The sequence below is a fragment of the Notechis scutatus genome, chromosome Z, assembly GCF_049901735.1.
Source record: "Notechis scutatus isolate UNSWTSFEM ecotype Mainland chromosome Z, rNotScu1.2, whole genome shotgun sequence".
NCBI classification, from domain to species: Eukaryota; Metazoa; Chordata; class Lepidosauria; order Squamata; family Elapidae; genus Notechis; species Notechis scutatus.
Window position 1 is genome coordinate 79452664 of NC_142025.1, and position 21680 is coordinate 79474343.

At 36.2% G+C, this 21680-nt stretch overlaps 1 protein-coding gene across 8 annotated transcripts in view; it reads right to left on the reverse strand.

Annotated features, from left to right (window-relative positions):
* Window positions 1–1724: 1724 nt before the first annotated feature.
* CEP72 (centrosomal protein 72) overlaps window positions 1725–21680 on the reverse strand; it is a 54563-nt gene continuing 34607 nt past the window's right edge. For 4 of the 8 annotated variants that reach the window (XM_087947653.1, XM_087947648.1, XM_087947651.1 and 1 more), the window contains 3 exons: window positions 20369–20495; window positions 18051–18156; window positions 1725–2018 (listed from right to left, as the gene is read on the reverse strand). In XM_087947653.1, coding sequence (XP_087803779.1) covers window positions 1880–2018; window positions 18051–18156; window positions 20369–20495 — 372 coding nt within the window. In that variant the 3' untranslated portion in view covers window positions 1725–1879. The other 4 variants (XM_087947652.1, XR_015746011.1, XM_087947649.1 and 1 more) reach the window with 4 other exon arrangements.

Here is a 21680-nt window from a genome sequence, read left to right on the forward strand (position 1 = left end):
ATTTTCTCTTTTTCTCCCTTATTCTGTTATTGTGACTTTAACTTTTTCTGTTATTTGCTTTCCTTTTCATTTTCTCTGCCTAATTTAAAGTTTATCAGCTGTTATTATTGCTTTTAAAACTTTTGATAAAAATTATGTTTATTAAAATTACCTATGATTCTACAAATAGTCTTCAACTTACAGCCACAATTGAGCCCAAAATTTATGCTGCTAAGTGAGAAATTTGCCTGATTTATGACTTTTTTTGTCACATTTGTTAAGTAAATCACTGCAGTTATTAAATTAGTAACATGGTTGCTAAATGAATCTGATTTCTCCATTGACTTTGCTGTCAGAAGATTGCAAAAGGTGATCACATGACTTCAAGACATTGCAACCATCATAAATGTGAGTCAATTGTCAAATATCCAAATGTAAATTACATGACCATTAGGATGCTGCAACAGTCATAAGTTGGAAAATGGTCATAAGTCCTTTTTTCAGTGCTGTTGTAACTTCGAATGATCACTAAGTGAACTGTTGTAAGTCGAGGACTACCTCTACTTCAAACAGATTCATAAATATACTTGAACAGGTTTTTTAATGTTATTTTTAAGATTAAAAAGTAAAAAAAAAATCCCATCCAAGAATGCACAGAAGGATTTCAAATTAAACATAGGTATGAATTGTTTTATGAGATAATGGCAACTTCAAATCTCGACAAATAAATGTTCTGTCTTACATATTGGCAAAAAAAAATCAGAAAATAAAATACTAGCTAAATAGTCAAGACCTTGTTGAGGATCCAAACTTTGTCAAGGACCTTGGAGTACTCATCTCAAATGATCTAAGTGCTAGAGCCCACTGTAACTACATAGCCAAAAAGGCATTAAGAGTTGTTAATCTAATCCTACGTAGCTTCTTCTCTGGTAATATCACACTACTAACTAGAGCATAAAAAACATTTGCTAGACCTATACTTGAATACAGCTCATCAGTCTGGAATCCATATCATGTATCTGATATTAACACAATTGAAAAAGTCCAGAAATATTTGACAAGAAAAGTTCTCCGCTCCTCAACTCATTGCAGAATACCTTATGCACCAGACTTGAAATTCTACACCTAGAAAACCTAGAAATACGCCGCCTCCAGTCCGATCTAAAGATAGTATATAAAATCATACATTGCAATGTCCTACCTGCAAATGAATACTTCAGCTTTAATCATAGCAATATAAGAGCACACAATAGATACAAACTCAAGGTTAACTGCACCAAACTTGGCTGCAGAAAATACAACTTCAGCAACAGAGTGGTCAATGTTTAGAATACTCTGACTCTATGGTTTCTTCCCCAAACCCCAAAAACTTTAACCTTAGACTGTCTACTATTGACCTCACCCCCTTCCTAAGAGGCCTGTAGGGGGCGTGCATAAGCACACCAATCGTGCCTACCGTCCCTGTCCTATTGTTTTTTATTTTTCTTATAAGTATCTATCTCGTATTCAAAACTATATTTATTCTTATACCTGTATCTTGTAAGCGATTGACAAATCAAATAAATACTAAATACTAAAATATCGTATAACAATTTCAGTATTGTATCCATTGTATTACTAGTGTATGATAATTACAACTCTATCAATAATATGTGTAAAAATCATGATCCATATCTGAAAAATCTTTAAGGTGAATATCAATCCCCATAAGAGAACATTTGTTACTGAAATCTGCATTAAAATAATGCAATATTTTTAATAATCTAGTAAAATAAATGATATTTAATAACAACATAACATATCCTTCACAATTAAAGTCTTTTTCATGTCTATCACAACAATATTTATCATTTAGACATTCTTTACTCAAAATTTCTTTTATTATTATTATTCTCATTGTTTATGATTTAGAAGATAGAGTATCCATTGTTTTCTTTAACTGATTGTAGTTGCAATGTAGTTGCTCTATCTCAGCTTTATGTTTTAGATTCAATTCATTTAATTGTTTTAAGAGATGTTCATTGGTAGAAATCAATGTTCTGCAAAAAATAAAAACATCAAGTTTGATTTAACTGACATATTCCATTAGAAAATAAATTCGAGGCATGAAACCTACTGGGAAGAACAACCCTTTGCAATTAAAGCTTTGCAACATACTTACTGTAGATCACAGAATTGTAGTGATATAAGGGCCTGTGAAGATATTCTAGTCTAACCACCTGTGCTGGACAGAAATCCTCAAATTATCTCACACAAATGGCTGTCCAATTATTTTCAAAATCTCCAGTGAGGGAGCATCACTGCTCCAGGAACCAAATTTTTCCATAGTTTCATAGTTCTACTATTAGGAAGTTTCTTCTTAGTTCAAGTTTAAAATTTCTACTCATTGTTCTATCTTCTGGCACTACGGAGAACGAGTCCACACCATTCCAGTATGACAGTACTGCAAGTATTGGAAGACTGCTACTTAGGCTTTTCTTCTTAGACACAGAATCAAAGAATCACAGGGCTGGAGGGAACCTTGACAATCTAGTCCAACCCCCTGCCCAAGGCTGGAGTCCTTTTTTTAAAAAAAATTTTTGAACAAAACAATTAAAAATATTGAACATAGTGAAGTCAGTTTGACATAACTTTTGGTCAGTATCGTGTATATATATATATATATATATATATATATATATATATATATATATATATATATATATATATATATATATATATATTCCTATATACAGTTATTCAAATATATACATATGTACATTTGTTCGCTCATATATTATATTTTCCAACATCATTGGTCCTGTTTTCATCTGATACATTCATTTACCCTCTCAGCAACTCCTTTCCCAATGTAAGACCTTCCTTTCTGCTCCTACCAGTGATAGAATCTATCCCAAATTGCGTAAAATGCTGACTCATCTTTATTTTTCATTTCTAAAGTTAGCTTGTCCATTTCAACACATATCAAGATTTTGTTTATTACTTTGTCTTCACTCAGTATGTTTGACTCTTTTCAGTTCTGGGCAAATGCTATCCTGGCTGCAGTAATAATATGTATAATCAAATATAGCTCATCCTTATTGTAATTTTTTGACATGATTCCTAATAGAAAGCATTCTGGTACATGATCTAATTTAAAGCCCAACATTTCCTCTAACCACTTCCCCATCCTGAGCCAAAACTCTTGTGCTTTTTTGCAGCTCCACCAAGCATGGTAATACATTTCCCGTTCCACTGAGCATTTCCAACAATTTGGGGACTGGCTTTTATACATCTTAGCTAACCTGGATGGTGGAAAATGCCATCAATAAAACAGTTTGAGCAAATTTTCCTTATATGCAGTGGCCATGGTAATCTTTTTACTTCTTTCCCTTATTGGTGGCCAGATTGATTATAAGAAACATTTGATTCCGCTCCACACAGCTGGGTTAAGAAATGCTTAGACATTTTTGGAATTAGCAGCAACATCCAGAAATTCCCAAAGATTTCTATGAAGCTATGGCAAACTAAGTTGATAGCCTGTGGAGAACAGGCATGATATTCCGCTCTGAAAAAAAAATCGGGGCCGGCCAAAAGAGACCCCCTGCCGCGCGCCCAGGGAGCGCCCGCTGCTTTCCCTCACCAGGGCCGGGCGGTGGCGTGTTGCACGGAGGCTGGTCTGTGGCTGGCCCAGCTCCCTTTCCTGCCGCTCAGTGGCCTCCGCCGCACCGCCCGGGCTCCGCTCAGGTATCCGGCTGGGGATGTCAGGAGTTGCTACCGCCGGCGCAGCTCACACGGCTCAGTCCCGCGTTGCCTCGGGAAGGAAAGGCAAAACCAGGAGCCGCTGCTGCCGTTGCAAAGCGCTGCCGCGGCTCTTCCTTTTTGCCTTTCCCTTCCTGAGGCAACGCGGGACTGGAGTCACAGCGAGCCGCGCCAGCAACTCCTGACTCGGGGCCTCTGAGGGAGGGGAAGGAGGAAAAGAAGGTGGGGGGGAAAGGGGGATTCCCAAAAAAATCAGAATTCCGATTTTAATCAGAAGAATATCATGCCTGGGAGAAGAACTTGGTGAAGTTGAAATCAAATGAGGAATCTTCTAAGATGACCTCATTATCATCTCTGTTATTTGTACTTTTGATGGCGCCACCAACAAGCATTTTGAACAAAGTTACTTTGGCTATGAATTGGCAAAAAAAAAAGTTGAAAAATTCCCATTTGCTCTACATGGATAATTTAAAACTGTTTGGAAAAACAAAAGCTGAATGGAGCTCACTGCTGAAAAGTTTAGCAGAGACATTGAGATGCACTTTAGCATTGACAAATATGCAACAATTGCTATTAAGGCAGAAAAAAAATTGTTGAAGATGATGGATTCGAACATGATAATGAATAATTGATAAAAGCAGTAACACCAAAATAAGGGTACAAGTACTTTGGAGATTTGGAAGCTTCTGACCTGTTGCACAACCCAGTCAAGGAAGCGACTTCAACAAAATAAAATAAAACGAGTCTGGAAAATTTTGAGATCAAAGCTACATGGAGGAAATATCATAAAGGCAATTAACACAGTGCCTTGGCAGTGCCTGTAATACGATACTCAGCTGGAACAATTGATTGGACTCAGCTAGAACTTGATAACGTAGTTTGAAAGATAAGAAAACTAATGACAACGCACTATGCTCTGCACCCAAAAAGTGATATTGATTGATTGTACTTGCCTAGATCTCAGAATGGCAGAAGACTCTTACAGATGAAACAAAGAAGAAGAAAAATGGCTTAAATGATTACATAAGGAAGCAAAAGAGCCTCTGCTGAACAAGGTGAACAAGAGAAAACTCTTGAAAATGTAAGATTGAAGGCAGAATATCGAAAGGAAACAATCGAACATCATATTTCTAACTGGAAAAAGAAGTGTATGCACAGTCAATACTGAAGGACGTTGAAGGAAAGGCAGAAACAAAGCTAACATGGAGATGGTTGTGATAAGGGGTGCTGAAGAAAGAAACTGAAGGCTTCATTTTGGCTGCCCAAGAACAATCCCTAGAGACCAATTCCATGAAAGCAAAAATTCAACATGTTACTAACAATAGTAAACGCCGCTTACGCAACAAGAAAAAATGAAACAATGGATCACCTTATTAGTGCAGCAAAATGATTTAATCATCTGAGTTCCTCTTCTTTACACTTTTTCCAAAGTCTCAACATCTGGGCAATCAAAACTGGATGTAGTATTCCAGGTATTCCAGGTGTGGTCTTACGAAGGCTTTAAAAAGCGGTACTACTATTTCATGTGATTTTCATTCTATGCCTCTGTTTATATAACCATTGTATTAGCTTTTTTGGCTCTGCTGCACACTGCTGACTCATGTGTAAGTGATCATCCACTAGGACTCCAAGGTCCCCTCACATTATTTTTGAGCCAGTTTTCACCTAATCTGTACTTGTACCTTTGGTTTTTCTTACTGTTATGATATGTACAGAATAATCCTTGAGTAACAAGGATATGCACATGGAAAGGTTTATGAGAGTAGTTACGAATAATTATTCAGCCACACACAGACACACTAAATTGAGTTAAAATTTACTTTAAGAAATAGCACAGTCCAATAAACGGTCCAGATCATATACGTTTAACAGTCAAAGAATATTCAATTACAAAGTCTTCTTACCGGTTGCCTTTGTCATTTATGCTGTGCTTATACTTTGATATCTTTGTTTACTGTAAATGACAAAGGCAATTGGTAAGAAGATTTTGTAGTTGTAATTAATGCTTGTTAGGGATATACACCCTAGCAGAACGTGCAACGGCAGTTAGTCAGGCAGGCAGATATGTGAGATAAACGTTGTTGTAGCTTACATTCAGTAAAACAGATACACTGTGCCAGTTAAATAGTTTTTATTCCAGTCAGAGTTATAGCATAGTCAAACAGTCCATATATCATACACTAGTTCAGTCCATCCGGGGATTAATCAGTTGCAAAGTCCAGTGTTGAAAAAGAGGTCAGTAAACTTACAAATAATCAGTCCAGTAATATATCTCTTTTTGCAGTAGAGATATGAAGAAAGTCAAACCTCTTTTCTTCGTTCAGCAATAGCAGGGAAAACACGCAGTTATCACCATCAATCCATCATTGTCAGCAATCCAGTAAAAGCCAGCAAACAGTGAGCTCTCTTGCTCCCTCTTATGGTGATTTTACAACCGCACCCAAAATACATGTTTTACAGTTAAAGTGATACACACACTTAAACTCACTAACATAGTTTATATATATTATTTTACCCAAACTAAGTTAGGTAACCATGTTATTCCTAACATTCTCCCCTTTTGGGTAATATAATAACATATATATCTATTTACAACTTTAACCCATAGTTTTCACAACTTTCCTTGTGCTTTACTGGACCTTGGGCTTTTGTAAACTGATCAGCAATATTTTCCTCAGTCATGCAATATTCCAGTCTTATTAAACCATTTTTTATAGATTGCCTTACATTCAAATATCTAAATCAGTATGCTTAGATCTCGTTTTTACAGCAATATTTGTAGCCAACCGTATGGCTGCTTGATTGTCCTCATACACTACAATGGCATCATTAACAGTTATTCCCATATCTAATAACAACTGTTTATACAGAATTAAATCAGTACATAATAAAAATAGACATGAAAATTCTGCTTCCATTGTGGACATACTTATGTGTTGCTGTCTAATTGACCTCCAACCAATCAGTGCTTTACCTAATAGTATAGCCATACCTGAAGTTGATTTCCTAGTGTTTATGTCTGTTGCAAAACTTGCATCAGCATATGCACTTAAAATCAAATCATCTTTTGGCTCCAAATACAATGCATAGTGCATTGTCTTTTTAAGATACCTTAATATACGCTTTAGCGCTTGCCAGTGACGTTCAGTGGGTTCAGCGTTGAATCTTGCCAATTGATTAACGCCATATGCAATGTCTGGCCTTGACCAATTACTAATATACGATAAATTACCAATTAATGACTGATAAATAGTCTTATCGAATTTTGAACTTTGAGCATCAGTTCGGCAAAATTCCTGATTCATTGGAGTTTTTGCCAGCTTACAAAGTTCCATTTTATATGTTTTTAGCAATTGGTAAATTTTATCTTCTTGAGATATCTTATAGCCACTCTTGGTTTTGTTTATTGTCAATCCTAGATATTGTCTTATCTCTCCTAATTGCTTTAATTTTATCCTCTTACCTAATAATGATATTATTTCAGTAGCTTCATTATTAGTCTTTGTAATGAAAGCAATATCATCTGTAAACAACAATAATAATGATACTGTTCCATTAGTCTCTCTCTTAAATAAACATGGATCAGCTAAACCTGCTTTAAACCCTATATTGTTTAACTCCTTAACAATATATTGGTTCCATTCATAACAGATTGTTTTAATCCATAGAGACTCTTTTTAAGTTTCCAACAGTCATTATTAGTTTTATTATCCTTAATACCTACTGGTTTCCTTAAATATATAGTGTGCTGCAATGGTGCATGCAGATAGGCAGTTTCTACATCTAAATGATTTATGATATAGTTTTTCTTAGCTGCCCACACTAAAGCTGCTCTCAGGGTTGTTGCCTTTAAATTCGGTGCAAATACTTCATCATAATCACATGCAGTTTGATTAAATCCTTGAGCTACCAACCTAGCCTTATGGGTAACAGTCCCATTTTTACCAGTTTTTAATTTAAATATCCATTTGCAGCCAATGGACTTTTCACCTGGAGGTAATTTGGCATTTTCATAAACATCCATTTGTTTTAATGAATTTAATTCTTTCTCCATTGCTTTTTGCCAATTTTCCTGTTCCTTTGCAGGATACATCCTAAGTTCTTCAACAGTAGTTGGAACTTTACTAACTTGGCAAACTACACTTGCTTGGTACCTGTCAGGTGGTCTGGTTACACGTGTAGAACATCTAGGTATTACAGGGCTTACAGGTGGACTTTCATGTACTACCTGTTCCTGGTTATCTATTTCTTCCTCTTCTGGTATTTCTTCCTGTTCTGGTCCTATATGCTCTTCCTGTACTTCCTCTTCAATTGCGCTCTTCTTATTACTGATTTGTACTGGTCTTTTGTAGGTTTCTATAATTACTTCCTTATTTGAATCTTGATCCAGTTTTTCCCAACCTAGTTTGAATCTTGATCCAGTTTTTCCCATCAAGGAATTGTGCACTAGCACTACAGTAAACTCTAGATGTATCTTTTTCCCAGAATCTGTATGATTTGTGATTAGATTCATAACCTACAAAGAATAACCTTTTAGCCCTATGCTGCCCCTTTTTTCTCAGTTGTGTAGGGATATGCACCCATGCTGGTGCTCCAAATGTGTGCATGTAGCTTAGGTCAGGTTTTCTACCATGCCAATGTGTGAATGGTAATTCACCAGTTGTTGAGTTAACAACATTATTCAATATATGATTGCCACACATTATTGCTTCTCCCCACAAAGTTTCAGGTAATCCTGAATCTGACAGCATAGTACGAGCCATTGCTTGTATTGTTTGGCCTCGTCTTTCTATAAAGGCATTATGTTGTGGCCTATATGGTGCAGACTTTTTATGTCCAACACCTGCCATCTTCAGTCTATTTTGGAATTTATTGTTTATAAATTCCGTACCATTATCAGTTATAAGAGTTACTAATTTCCTTTAAGTTTTTCTTTCTGCAAATTTAAGCCAATTAAAGAAATTTTGATATGTTTCCGTTTTACTCTTCATTAGATAACAGAAACCATATCTGGAATAATGGTCCATTATACTTAGTATATAACGAGCACCTCCCACACTTGGTTTTTTAGGACCTATAATATCAGCAAATACGACCTCTAGAGGCTCTTTTGTTTTAAATCCATTAATTCTATTTGCTGGTATTACCTTGCTTTTTTCTTGACTACAAGCATTGCAGTGCAAATACTTACTGCAAGGCTTTAGTTTTATACCTTTAGACAATTCTACCGTTTGCTTAAGCATTTTAAAATTTATATGCCCTAAACGTCTGTGTAACAAATGTATGCATTCATCATGAGGTTTAACGTTATTATAAACTGTGTTAGCTACCTCTAATGAATTATCATTTAACACATACAATTCACCTTTTAAAGTTGCAGTCACTTTTTTACCTTCCTTTTCTATTATGCAGTTTTCTCCCCTAAAGGTAACTACATAACCTAGTTTAACCAAAACTCTAACCGAAAGCAAATTAAACTTAAGTTGTGGTACATATAACATTTTTACATTTTCTTTTATGCAAGAACAATGTGCTATACCTTCACCTTTAGCTTTCAGTTTCCAGCCATTAGCTAACGATATCTGCTGTGAACTTGTGGACATCTTAACAAATTTTTTCTTATCTTTCGTTATGCAGTGCGATGCTCCACTATCTACAACCCATAAATTATTATTCACAGTTTCGTTGCTATACATGGCTAACTCAAAGCATTTTTTATCCTTTTGATGCCTTTTAGCATTCTGGCTGGCTTTTTGGCTTTTTGCTTTCTTGCAGAATCTAGCCAAATGTCCTTTTCCTCCACAATTAAAACATTTTCTAATTGTATAGGCTGACGAAGATATTTTCTCTTCTTCTTGGGGTTGTTTTTCCCTTCTGAGTTGATCCCTTTCAAGCCTTCTCCTGGCTTCTTCAATTAATCTGCCAGTAATGTTGGTTAATGTAAGATTATCTTTTGGCAGTACTTCAAGTGAAGTTACATAGTCATCATAGCTCTCATCTAGTGAAGACAAAATTATATAAACTTGATGTAGTACTGTGAAGATAAGTTCTTTTTCATGCAGTTCCTGAAAAATTCTCTTCATAGTGTTTATATGACTCAGCATGTCTCCACATCTTCAAAAGAAGTGTTCTGAACAGTTTTCGTGTAAGATTTATATGTGCTCCTACACTGTCTCGAACATAAATCTTCTTTAAATTCTCCCAACATTTCGCAGCTGTTTCTTCTCCACGAATATGGACAAGCTGCTGGTCAGAGAGTGTCAGTCCTATTATACAGAGAGCTTGCTCATTCTTCAGTTGATATTCTTGTATTTTCTGGGCTTCATCCTCATTTTCCGGATCCCATGCATCTACTTCTGGTGGGTTTTGTATTATATTCCACAAACCTTCTCTGCGTAGAAGTAGGCTGCATTTCATAGACCATGAAACATAGTTTGTTCCATCCAGTTTGGATATTAGAGACAAACTTGGTAAATTGACTTGTGCCATCTTTCTCTGGATATTAAACTATAATTAATAAAACACAGCTGTCTGTTTACAGTATTGTGTAACTACACAAACTCTCACTTTATATAAGCCTGATATATCCTGGTTAGTTTGACTGTGCAGCTGGGCCCATAACCAGTGTTAGGGATATACACCCTAGCAGAACGTGCAACGGCAGTTAGTCAGGCAGGCAGATATGTGAGATAAACGTTGTTGTAGCTTACATTCAGTAAAACAGATACACTGTGCCAGTTAAATAGTTTTTATTCCAGTCAGAGTTATAGCATAGTCAAACAGTCCATATATCATACACTAGTTCAGTCCATCCGGGGATTAATCAGTTGCAAAGTCCAGTGTCGAAAAAGAGGTCAGTAAACTTACAAATAATCAGTCCAGTAATATATCTCTTTTTGCAGTAGAGATATGAAGAAAATCAAACCTTTTTTCTTCGTTCAGCAATAGCAGGGAAAACACGCAGTTATCACCATCAATCCATCATTGTCAGCAATCCAGTAAAAGCCAGCAAACAGTGAGCTCTCTTGCTCCCTCTTATGGTGATTTTACAACCACACCCAAAATACATGTTTTACAGTTAAAGTGATACACACACTTAAACTCACTAACATAGTTTATATACATTATTTTACCCAAACTAAGTTAGGTAACCATGTTATTCCTAACAATGCTAACTCAGTTTATGAGAATAAAAAGCCTCATGATGTATGTATTCATCTGCTCCATAGACATATGGCACATATAAATTTCAAAATGCTAAAGAAAACTGTTGAGTTATCTAATGGTATAAAATTAAAACCTTGTACAAAATATTTAAATTGCAATGCTTGCAATCAAGAAAAAAGCAACGTAACTCCTGAAAATAGGGTAAATGGATTTAAAACCAGTGAACCATTAGAGGTTGTTTTTGCTGATATTATTGGACCTAAGAAACCTAGTTTAGGTGGAGCCTGTTACATATTAAGTATAATTGATAATTTTTCCAGCTATGATTTTTGTTATTTAATGAAAAGAAAGATAGAAACATACCAGCATTTTGTAAACTGATTAAAATTTGCTGAAAGGAAAAAGAAAAAGAAAGTTATTAGCTTAGTAACAGATAATGGTACTGAATTTACCAATAGAAAATTTGAAGCCATGTTACAGAAAGCTGACATTGAACATAATGTTCTGCTCCTTATAGACCACAACATAACTCATATATTGAATGGTTTATCAGAGAAACTTTGGGGTGATGCAATAATGTGTGCTAACCATGTTTTGAATAACGTAGTGAATTCAACGACTGGTGAATTACCATTTACTCGCTGGAATGGAAAAAAGTCAGATCTCAGTTATTTACATACATTTGGAACCCCCAGCATGGGTTCATATTCCCACGCAAGTAAGGCAGAAGGGACAACATAGAGCGAGACAATTATATTTTGTAGGTTATGAAGCTAATCATAGATCATTTAGATTTTGGGAGCCATGTACTACTAATGTATATTGTAGTGCAAGTGCTAAATTTCTGGAGCATGTTGGCTGGAGAAAGCTTGAAAAGGAATATAATAAGGAACAGGATAGTGTTGTTGTTGAGACTCCATTGTTTACCGATAATCCTAATAATAATAATATTGATGATAAGATAGTGGAGGAATCCTCAATGGAGGAATCAATAGAAGAACTCTATGACTATAGAAGACAAGGATTTGATAGAGGAGGTAAAGGAAGAGGACATGCCAACAACATGTACTGAGTTGCCTAGGAGGTCAACTAGGGAAAGACGTCCACCTGACAGATTTCAAGCAAGCATTGTATGTCAGGTTAATACAGAACCTTCTAACTTCAATGAAATAAAACTGTATCCTACAAAGGATCAGGTAGCTTGGCAGGAAGCTATGAATAGGGAGTTAAAATCATGAGGATCTAAAGTTACCACCAGGTGAGCGTGCAATAGGTTGCAAATGGGTGTATAAGGTAAAGACTGGTGTGGATGGGACTATTACCCATGAAGCAAGATTAGTTGCTCAAGGATTTGCTCAGTCAGATAAGGACTATGGTGAAGTGTTTGCACCCAGTCTGAAAGCAAATACATTGAGAGCAGCATTAGTTTGGGCAGCTAAGAATATATGTAAAATAAACCATGTAGATGTTGAAATTGCATATCTACATGTACCTTTACAACATACCATTTATATGAAAAAGCCATTAGGTTTAAAGGATGATGGAAAAACTCATTATTGGAAATTAAAGAAAAGTCTTTATGGTCTAAAGCAATCCGGTTATGAATGGAATAAATGTATTGTAAAGAAATTAGTTTCAATAGGTTTTGAAGCTGGTATAGCTGATCTTTGTTTGTTCTGAAGATAAAAAGATGGTTTAATTTCTCTATTACTGTTATTTATGGATGACATAGCAATTATAACTAAAACTGAACAAGAAGCAAATGATATTGTTTATAGATTACAGAAAAAGTTCAGGATTAGAAATTTAGGGGAAATGAAGCATTATTTGGGTCTTGATATAGTGAAAACGAATAAAGGGTTTAAAATTTCGCAAGCCAAGAAGATTAGCCAATGATTAAAATGCTATAACATGGAGCATTGTAAATCTGCTAAGACACCAATGAGTAAGGAATTTACACATAGTGATATTAAAAATCCTATGCTTGATAAGGAAATATATCAATCCTTAATCGGTAGTCTATCATATCTGGGTAATTGGTCTAGACCAGATATATCGTAATGTGTAAACCAATTGGCTAGGTATAACGCTGAACCAAATGAAAGGCATTGGCAAACAGCTAAGCGAATAATTAGGTTTTTAAAACACACAATCCATTATTCATTATATTTAGAATCAAGTAATGAATTAGTGTTAACTGCATATGCTGATGCAAGTTTTGCTACTGATATAATGACTTGTAAGTCAACATCAGGTATAGTGGTAATGTTGGATAATGCTTTAATAGGATGGAAGTCTATTAGGCAACAACATATTAGATTATCCACTATGGAAGCGGAATTCTCATGTTTATCATTAATGTGTATAGAATTGATATATTATGAACAATTGTTGAAGGATATTGGAATTACTGTACGTGATCCATTTATTGTTTATGAAGACAATCAATCTGCAATTAATATGGCTACTAATTTAGCTGTTAAAACAAGGTCTAAACATACTGATTTGAGATATTTGAACGTTAGACAGTGTGTTCAGAATAAATTAATTCAGTTAGACTACTGCATGACTGAACATAATATTGCGGATCATTTCATGAAAACTCAAAGTGCAATTAAGCATAAAGAGTGTTATGAGAATTATGGTTTAAAGATGTAATGTATTATATATTGACCAACCCAAAGGACTTTAAATGTTTAAATGTTAGGAATTATTGGTTTATATATTGCCAATCCAACTAATTGATGGACAGCCACCAATTAGTTGGGTTGGCAATATATAAACCAACAATGTATGTTTGTAGCTTTAAAACAAAATCACTGTATTAATTTATACTATATTCCAATTGGTTGATTATATTGCAAATTACCATAAGAGGGAGCTAGAGATCAGAGCTTGCTCTCTCTGACATTCTGTCTCTCTGACATTCTGTCTCTCTGACATTCTGTTCCTATCTAAGGTTCTCTGTTGTATTTATACTGTGCTTATATTTTGATAACTTTGTTTACTGTAAATGACAAAGGCAACCGGTAAGAAGATTTTGTAATTGGATATTCCTTGGACTGTTAAACGTATATGACCTGGACCATTTATTGGACTGTGCTATTTCTTAAAGTAAACTTTAGGTCAATTTAGTATATCTGTGTGTGGCTGAATAATTATTCTTAACTACTCTCATAAATGTTTTCATGTGCATATCCTTGTTACTCAAGGGTTATTCTGTAAATATCATAACATTTACCCATATGTAAAACCTTGTTTTTCTTCACATTAAATTTTATTTTGTTGGATAATGTTCATTGTTCAAGTCTGTCAAGATCTTTTTAGATTCTTGTCTTCTAGAGCAGGGGTCTTTAAACTTGACAGCTTTAAGACTTGTGGACTTCAACTCCCAGAAATCCTCCTCCAGTCATGTTAGCTTAGGAATTCTGGGAGTTGAAGTCCTCAAGTCTTAAACGTGCCAAGTTTGAAGACCTTTGTTCTAGAGTGTTGGCTATTCCTGCCAGTTTAGTGTCATCTGCAATTTTGATGAATTCCCCTTCTATTCCCTCATCTAAGTCATTTATGAAGATATTGAAGAATACTGGGCCTAAGACGAAACCTGCTTACTTTCCTCCACGTAGATGTAGTACCATTAAGGACTACTCAATGAGTATGGTTTGTCAGCCAGTTACAAATCCATCTGATAGTGATGCTGTCTATCCCACTTTTTTGTAGCTTACCAAAGTGGTAAGTGGTCTACTTTGTCAAATGCCTTACTGAAGTCTAATTATACTATGCCAATAGTATTTTGCTGGTCTACTAATTTAGTTGCTTTGTCAAAGAATAAAATAAAATTGGTTTGGCATTATCTGTTTTTAACAAACCTATGCTGGCTAGTAGTTTTAACTTTATTTGTTTTTAGAGTTGATGTAGTTCCCATCTTCAAAAAAGGGGGAAAAAACAGACCCAGGAAACTATAGACCAATCAGCCTAACATCAATACCCGGGAAGATACTGGAAAAGATAATTAAAAAAAAAAACAGATCTGCCAACATCTAGAAACAAGTAAAGTAATAACTAGCAGTCAGCATGGGTTTGTTAAGAACAGATCGTGCCAAACCAATCTTATTTCATTCTTCAATATAGTGACTAAATTAGTAGACCAGCAAAATACTGTGGACATAATCTATTTAGATTTCAGCAAGGCATTTGACAAAGTAGACCACAACTTAATTCTTAGTAAGCTAGAAAAAAGTGGAATAGATAGCACCACCACTAGATGGACTCGCAACTGGCTGACAAACCGTACTCAATGAGTAGTCCTTAATGGGTCAAAGTCTACATGGAGGGAAGTATGCAGTGGGGTGCCACAAGGTTCTGTCTTAGGCCCAGTACTCTTCAATATCTTCATTAACGACTTAGATGAGGGAGTAGAAGGAGAACTTACCAAATTTGCAGATGATACTAAGCAGGCAGGAATAGCTAACACCCAAGAAGATAGGTTTAAGATCCAGATGGATCTTGACAGACTAGAACACTGGGCCGTATCTAACAAAATGAAATTCAATGTAGAGAAAAGTAAAGTCCTACCACTTAGGCAAGAAAAACCAAAAGAACACATATAGACTGGGTGAAACCAGGCTCAATAGCAGTAACTGTGAGAGGGATCTTGGAGTCTTAGTGGACAACCAGCTAAATATAAGCCAGCAGTGTGCAGCAGCAGCCAAAAAAGCTAATGCAATCCTAAATTGCATTAACAGAGGGATACAATCGAGATCAAGTGAGGTACTAATACCACTCTATAAAGCCTTAGTAAGACTACACCTAGAGTACTGCATCCAGTTTTGGTCACCACATTATAAAAGAGATGTTGAGACTCTAGAAAAAGTGCATAGAAGAGCAACCAGGATGATTAGGGGACTGGAGACTAAGGCATATGAAGAACGGTTACAGGAACTGGGCTTGGCTAGTCAAGTGAAGAGAAGGACCAGGGGAGACATGATAGCTGTCTTCCAATATTTGAGGGGCTTCCACAGAGAGGAAGGGGTCAATCTATTTTCTAAAGTGCCTGTAGGCCACACAAGGAACAATGTATGGAAACTGAACAAGGAGAGATTTAACCTGGAAATAAGGAGAAACTTTCTGACAGTGAGACCAATCAACCAATGGAACAGCTTGCCCTTGGAAGTTGTGGGAGCGTCATCACTTGAGACCTTCAAGAAGAGATTGGACTGCTATTTGTAAGAAATGGTGTAGGGTCTCCCGCTTGGGCAGGGGGTTCGACTAGATGACCTTTTAGGTACCTTCCAATTCTGTTTATCTGTCTGTCTCTGTCTCTGTCTCTGTCTCTCTCTCCCTCTCTCCCCCTCCCTCTCTCTCTCCTCAGTAATCTCAGGAAGAAGAGGCACTGGTGAGTTTTCTTAATCAGACTAGTGGTGTTAATCTGCCAGGACAAGCCCTCAGAGGGGTGGATCCCCAGGAACTTGAAGCTGGTGACACATTCTCCCATTCATGTATATAGGAGAGTGTGTGTGACCATTCTTTTTCCTGAAGTCCACAATGAGCTCTTTGGTCTTGTTAGTATTAAGTAATAAGTTATTGTCAGCGCACCACGTAGCTAGGCACTGCACCTCCTCCCTATAGTATCTTTTTGTATGAAGACTGATGCAAATAATGAGTTAAGCAGCTCTGCTTTCTCTCTAGTCTGTTACTTCCTTGCCATCTTCTCTCTTTAATACACCAACTGTTTCCTTGACATTTTTCTTGTTACTTATATGTTGAAAGAAAGTTTGTTTTTATTATCTTTGACTTTTGTTGCAAGTCTTTGTTCATTCTGTGCCTTTCCTGACTTCATCTTTGCAGATTTAGGCTATCTGTTGATATTCTACCTTAATTATATGTCCCTCTTTCCATTTTTTGTACTTATCCTTTTTGTCTTTCAGTTTATCAGATGCTGGTTTCTTCTTGGATTTTTTGTTTTTCTTTTTCTTCCCTAGCTGTTCATAATCTGTTATTGATTTCAAATTCATTGTTGTGTCATTGGTCCTCATGTGTAGGAGAATAAAGAGGTAGTAATCTGTGGGGTTGATTGTTTCAGTAAGGTACTCAGTTACATTTTAATTTTTGCTCCAGGGATTCTGTGATATCACTTAGTTTTTGGCAGTGCTTGTCTTCAAAGCTGGTGTATTAATATAGAGGTACTCCTGACTGAATGTAATAGGAACAGGTAAGAATAGAAAGAGCGGATTTGCCATTTTCTTTATCGTTATGTTGTATATTTTATCCTTTTGACTGCATTGTGTTGCTTCATTTTTGGGCTATGAATTGCTCAAAGTCAATTGGAAATGAGCGACAGCTAAGTTAAATAAAGTAAATAAATAAATAATTTTGCGTGGATGGAACTGAAGAATGTGGTGAGATCCCTGGGATGCAAAAATACTGTTAAATTTATTTATTTTATTCAGCGTCTGGCAAATACATGGACTTACAGTAGTTCAAATGTTAATGTCCAGTCCCCCCAGCCATTCAAGGACAGAGTGGTCTATGTTGAAAAAAAATCAGACATTGGACCGATATAAGCTGTTGATGGACATTCGGATACAATGTGATGGATATTTTGACCACAGTCACATTAAGAGGTAGAGACAAGACCCCACTTAAACAATGAGTCCTGACAGACACCATGTTGGGTATGGATCCTGTTCAGAGTTGACCAATGCTGGCAAGGAAGGTCAAAACTGGCATATTTTATTTAGGATCATCTATGTAACTGCCTGTATCTGAGTGTTCAGCAGCTCATTTGGCTTTCCACTGAATGTTGATGTCAAAGTTGTTAGACAGCTATTGAATGAGTGCCAGAGAGGGCTTTCTGGATTTAAGCCTGCCAACTGATAGATGAGGAAGATCAGTGTGCACAGGAAGAAATAGATTTCTCATAATTTGGTTGTACTCCTTCACTAAGGCTTCCTGCCTTCATAGAGGTAGTGATGCAATGTGACTCAAGACGGGGATAATTAATTAGGGGATAAGTAATTAGGAGTAGATTTTATGCAGCCGCTTATGATCCTCATTGTATCATTTAGTCTAGCATTGATCTTGCTAGTGTGGCAGCTATTAAGCCAATACTGTTAAATATTAGCATATAAGAGCAAAATTTGGGATTCAGTATCAGCTATCCTTACCTATGGCTTTCCTGTAACATCTCTGTCAGTTCTCGCATCTTGTTAAAATTTTGGAGATGTTTCTTCATACTAGCATTCTCATCAAGTAAAAGTTGGTCTTCAAAATCTAATGCAAGAGTAAAAAAAAAAAGAACTTGATTTACAAACACACAAATATTACGCATGGAATAGTTGGAAAACTAAAAAGGAAACAAACATGAAAAAGATTATGAGTTTGTTTATGAATTTCCACTTTTTATTTTTCTCCAAGCCAATTCACACAGGTAGTCATCTGGGTATGTACCAAGACTAGCCTGTGGTATATCTGACTTTTAGAAGAATCAACTGTATCATATGATATAGTACCATTTCCATTGATCAGCTATTCTGATCTTGACAGAATTAAATTCTGGTCACCAGGATACAAAACAATATTGAGACCATAGAAAGAGTGCAGAGAAGAACAAAAAGATCATAAGTGGTCAGGAGGCTAAACCGTAACAAATTTCAATTTAGTTTTTGTTCTTGGATACAAAGTGTGTTTTCCTAATCATTTGTGCCTACAATAAATAGAAAATAACTACTGTTCCACAAAAATTTTGCTTCTATGATCAGAGCACTGATATTTTAAATTTATCTGTTTTCAAGAACATTCTCAATTCACATTCAATACTGAGTAGATTTCTAGAATATTATGGAACTGTGAGAACTGTCCAAGATTTTATAGAATTTGCCAGAATTTCTAGAACTTTCTGGAATTTCCTAGAACTTTCTAACACTTTCTAGGAGTATCCAAAGAAATATAAAAGTACAGGTGTTACACCAACATTTTTGCTTGTCTAATTGCTGAGTAAGAGAATTGTGAATATTAATATTTTATTTAAAGGGCATCAAGAAGTTGTTTGCACCCAGCAGATGCATTTTGCTATGTGTATGGACAATTTATCAAGACAAGAGTGAAAAAAGTAGTCTTCGAAAACATCTGTTAAGATGTGTGAGGCCTACAAGGCATACTTTGGCATGCCTGCCAGGGATCAAGACAAGTCCTGGGCACCTCATTTCACATGCAAACACTGCAAAAAAAAAAAAAAAGAAGTAGAAGTGTTGAAGATAAGATGAAGAATTGCTGCTTACTAGATAAAATGCCAGTGATTTATTACCATTTTAAATAGTTGCAATTAAGAAAATTTTCACTGTTTTCAATGTTCTAGGAAAATACAGACTACAATATATATTTTATTCCCCATGGCAATATCTTGCACAATATTAGGTAATGTGTGAAATAGCAATTGTTAAAAAATTATATAATTCTGCTATGTTTACAGGCTGAATGGAGAAAAAAAAAAGAGAGCCATGAAGCTTGTTATTCCAAGAATTTGATGGGAACCAACTGACCACTCAAACAACTGCTACTTCTACATGGTGAACCCTTCCAATCATTAAACTGGCAAGAGTGCATTTCCTGTCATGTATCCATCCATTGTCCCGAGCACTATCCTGAGCTCCCTGGTACCATCCCTTCAGAGAGGAATCAGCCATCTTCAAGAGAGAGAAGCAACTCAGACAGCAAGAAAGACATTGCAGATACAGATTATAATTTCACAGATGCATCTGAGGAGAGAAAGTCATACTTCCTCAACCACAAAAATCACAAAATCAAAATTTTGTGATAAATATAGCCATTTTTGCATAGGCTTTAGATATAAACAATTGAAATATAACACTGATAAACTGGGAACAAAAATTGTGTTACAGTTATTACAGTGTTATATTTTCTAGGATCTTCCCGAGTATTGATGTTAGACTGATTGGTCTATAGTTTCTTTTCCCCGTTTTTTGAAGATGGGAACCACATCAATGGTTTTCCAATCCTCTGGTAGTTCCTCGGTGCTCCGGGATCTTTGAACGGTTTAATGGTTTTGAGATCACTTCTGCCAGCTGCTTCAAAACTCTGGGATGCATTAGTATATTTCCTTGATAATAAATTCTTGTTAACATTGATATTCAAAACATATATAATCAATTTTGACAATGTCAATGGAAAATGAAATTTTTCCTTAGATGAAGGGATTCTATGAGATCACAACTTTAGATAGATCCCATCTTTCAGGAACTCAAAGTAGAAGCAAAGCTTCAACAAACTGAACTTGTTACTTTGACTCTGACTTTTTAAACAAAGAAAAGATATTTACTTATTTCTATTTCTATGATACATTCAATATTAGTAAAACTAGCAATATGGTTTGTATTTTAGTATATATAGATAAAGGCTATAATTAATTTTAACTATAACCAGACAGTGAAAAGTTAATTGGAACAAACATTTTCCTAGAATTTACCAGTAATCTGTAATGATGCTGTATCAGCAGTATCTGAAATATGAATGCTTTCTTCCATTTTGAATTTATCAGCTTTTAAGCCTTCTTTTTCTTTCAGTAACTTATTTAAATGTTGTTTCAGTACACCCTAAGGTTAGGAGAGTAAAGAAAACAGATGAACACAATTAAATTAAAATTTTGTGACTAGTTAGAAAAACAAGCTGAAAATGAAAGAATCAAATTTAATAGAAATAAGTGAAAAAGTCTTCATTTAGGAAACAAAATTAAAATAAATATATTGGGCCTGCTTTATAGTTCAGTCCCATGAGACAAAGGAAACAAATTCCATGTTGATTGGCTGTCGCTGCTGCCTTCATGTCCCAATCCCTGAAACCGCTCATTCAAACTAGCAGCAAGCAGAAGGGCCATCCAGGTTGGGACCAAATGAGGCCTGCAGGGATGCTGGCCTCGTGGCAAGAAAGTGGCTGACTTTTACTCACTTTTACTGGCAAGGTTATTTTCCTTAGCTCTTGCATTGTTATAGTTTTACTACCATCTAAGTAAAAGATGGCCCAATTTTGCACATGGGCCAGCCTATTCTGGAATTCTGAAGATCTTTGAAAAAATAAAAGAGCGATTGGAAATGGGGTGGGGAGAAGCAATTGGCATCTGGGAGTTTAGCAAAGCAAGGCCAGTACCTGTGGAGACCCGCAGGGCAGGATGGGGAAAGAGGAAGCAACTATTGGGACACCCAACCAATCGCTCAGGATTAAACCAAAATGCACTGCGCAGCGCTCCCAGGTACCTCAAAATGTTTTTTTCCCCTATTGTTGCGGGGATGGGGGAAAAGCTGGAGCGACTCAGATGCCATTGTTGGAGATGGCGCTGGCGAGAGAGGCATCAGTGCTGGCGGGAATCGTGGAAGCTATGGAGGCCCGAGAAGCATCTGAAACACTGCCGGTGGACATCCACACTGCCGCCGCCCGCCCGCTGACCCGGGTCTGCAGCAAAGGCACTTGGCAGGTGTAGGGAGTCCTCCGCGCTCCGCCATGATCAGCCGTTAGGAGCGGTTGGTGGCGAGGCGTGGCTGCCCATGGGGCGCTTCTAACGGCAAGTCCCCTTGCCCTTCCTCCCCATTTCGCATGTTTTAAAATAGGCCTAAATTTGGGGGAGGGGCTTAATTTCATTTTATGCTTAGAAAACATGTGGGACTTCCTATTGGGGGGGGGCGTATTGTTGGAGAAACATGGTGTGTGTGTGTGTGTGTGTTTAAAAAGTTGGGTTTTGTGTTTATGGATTATATTAAATATTTGTAACTTTACATACCTGAAAA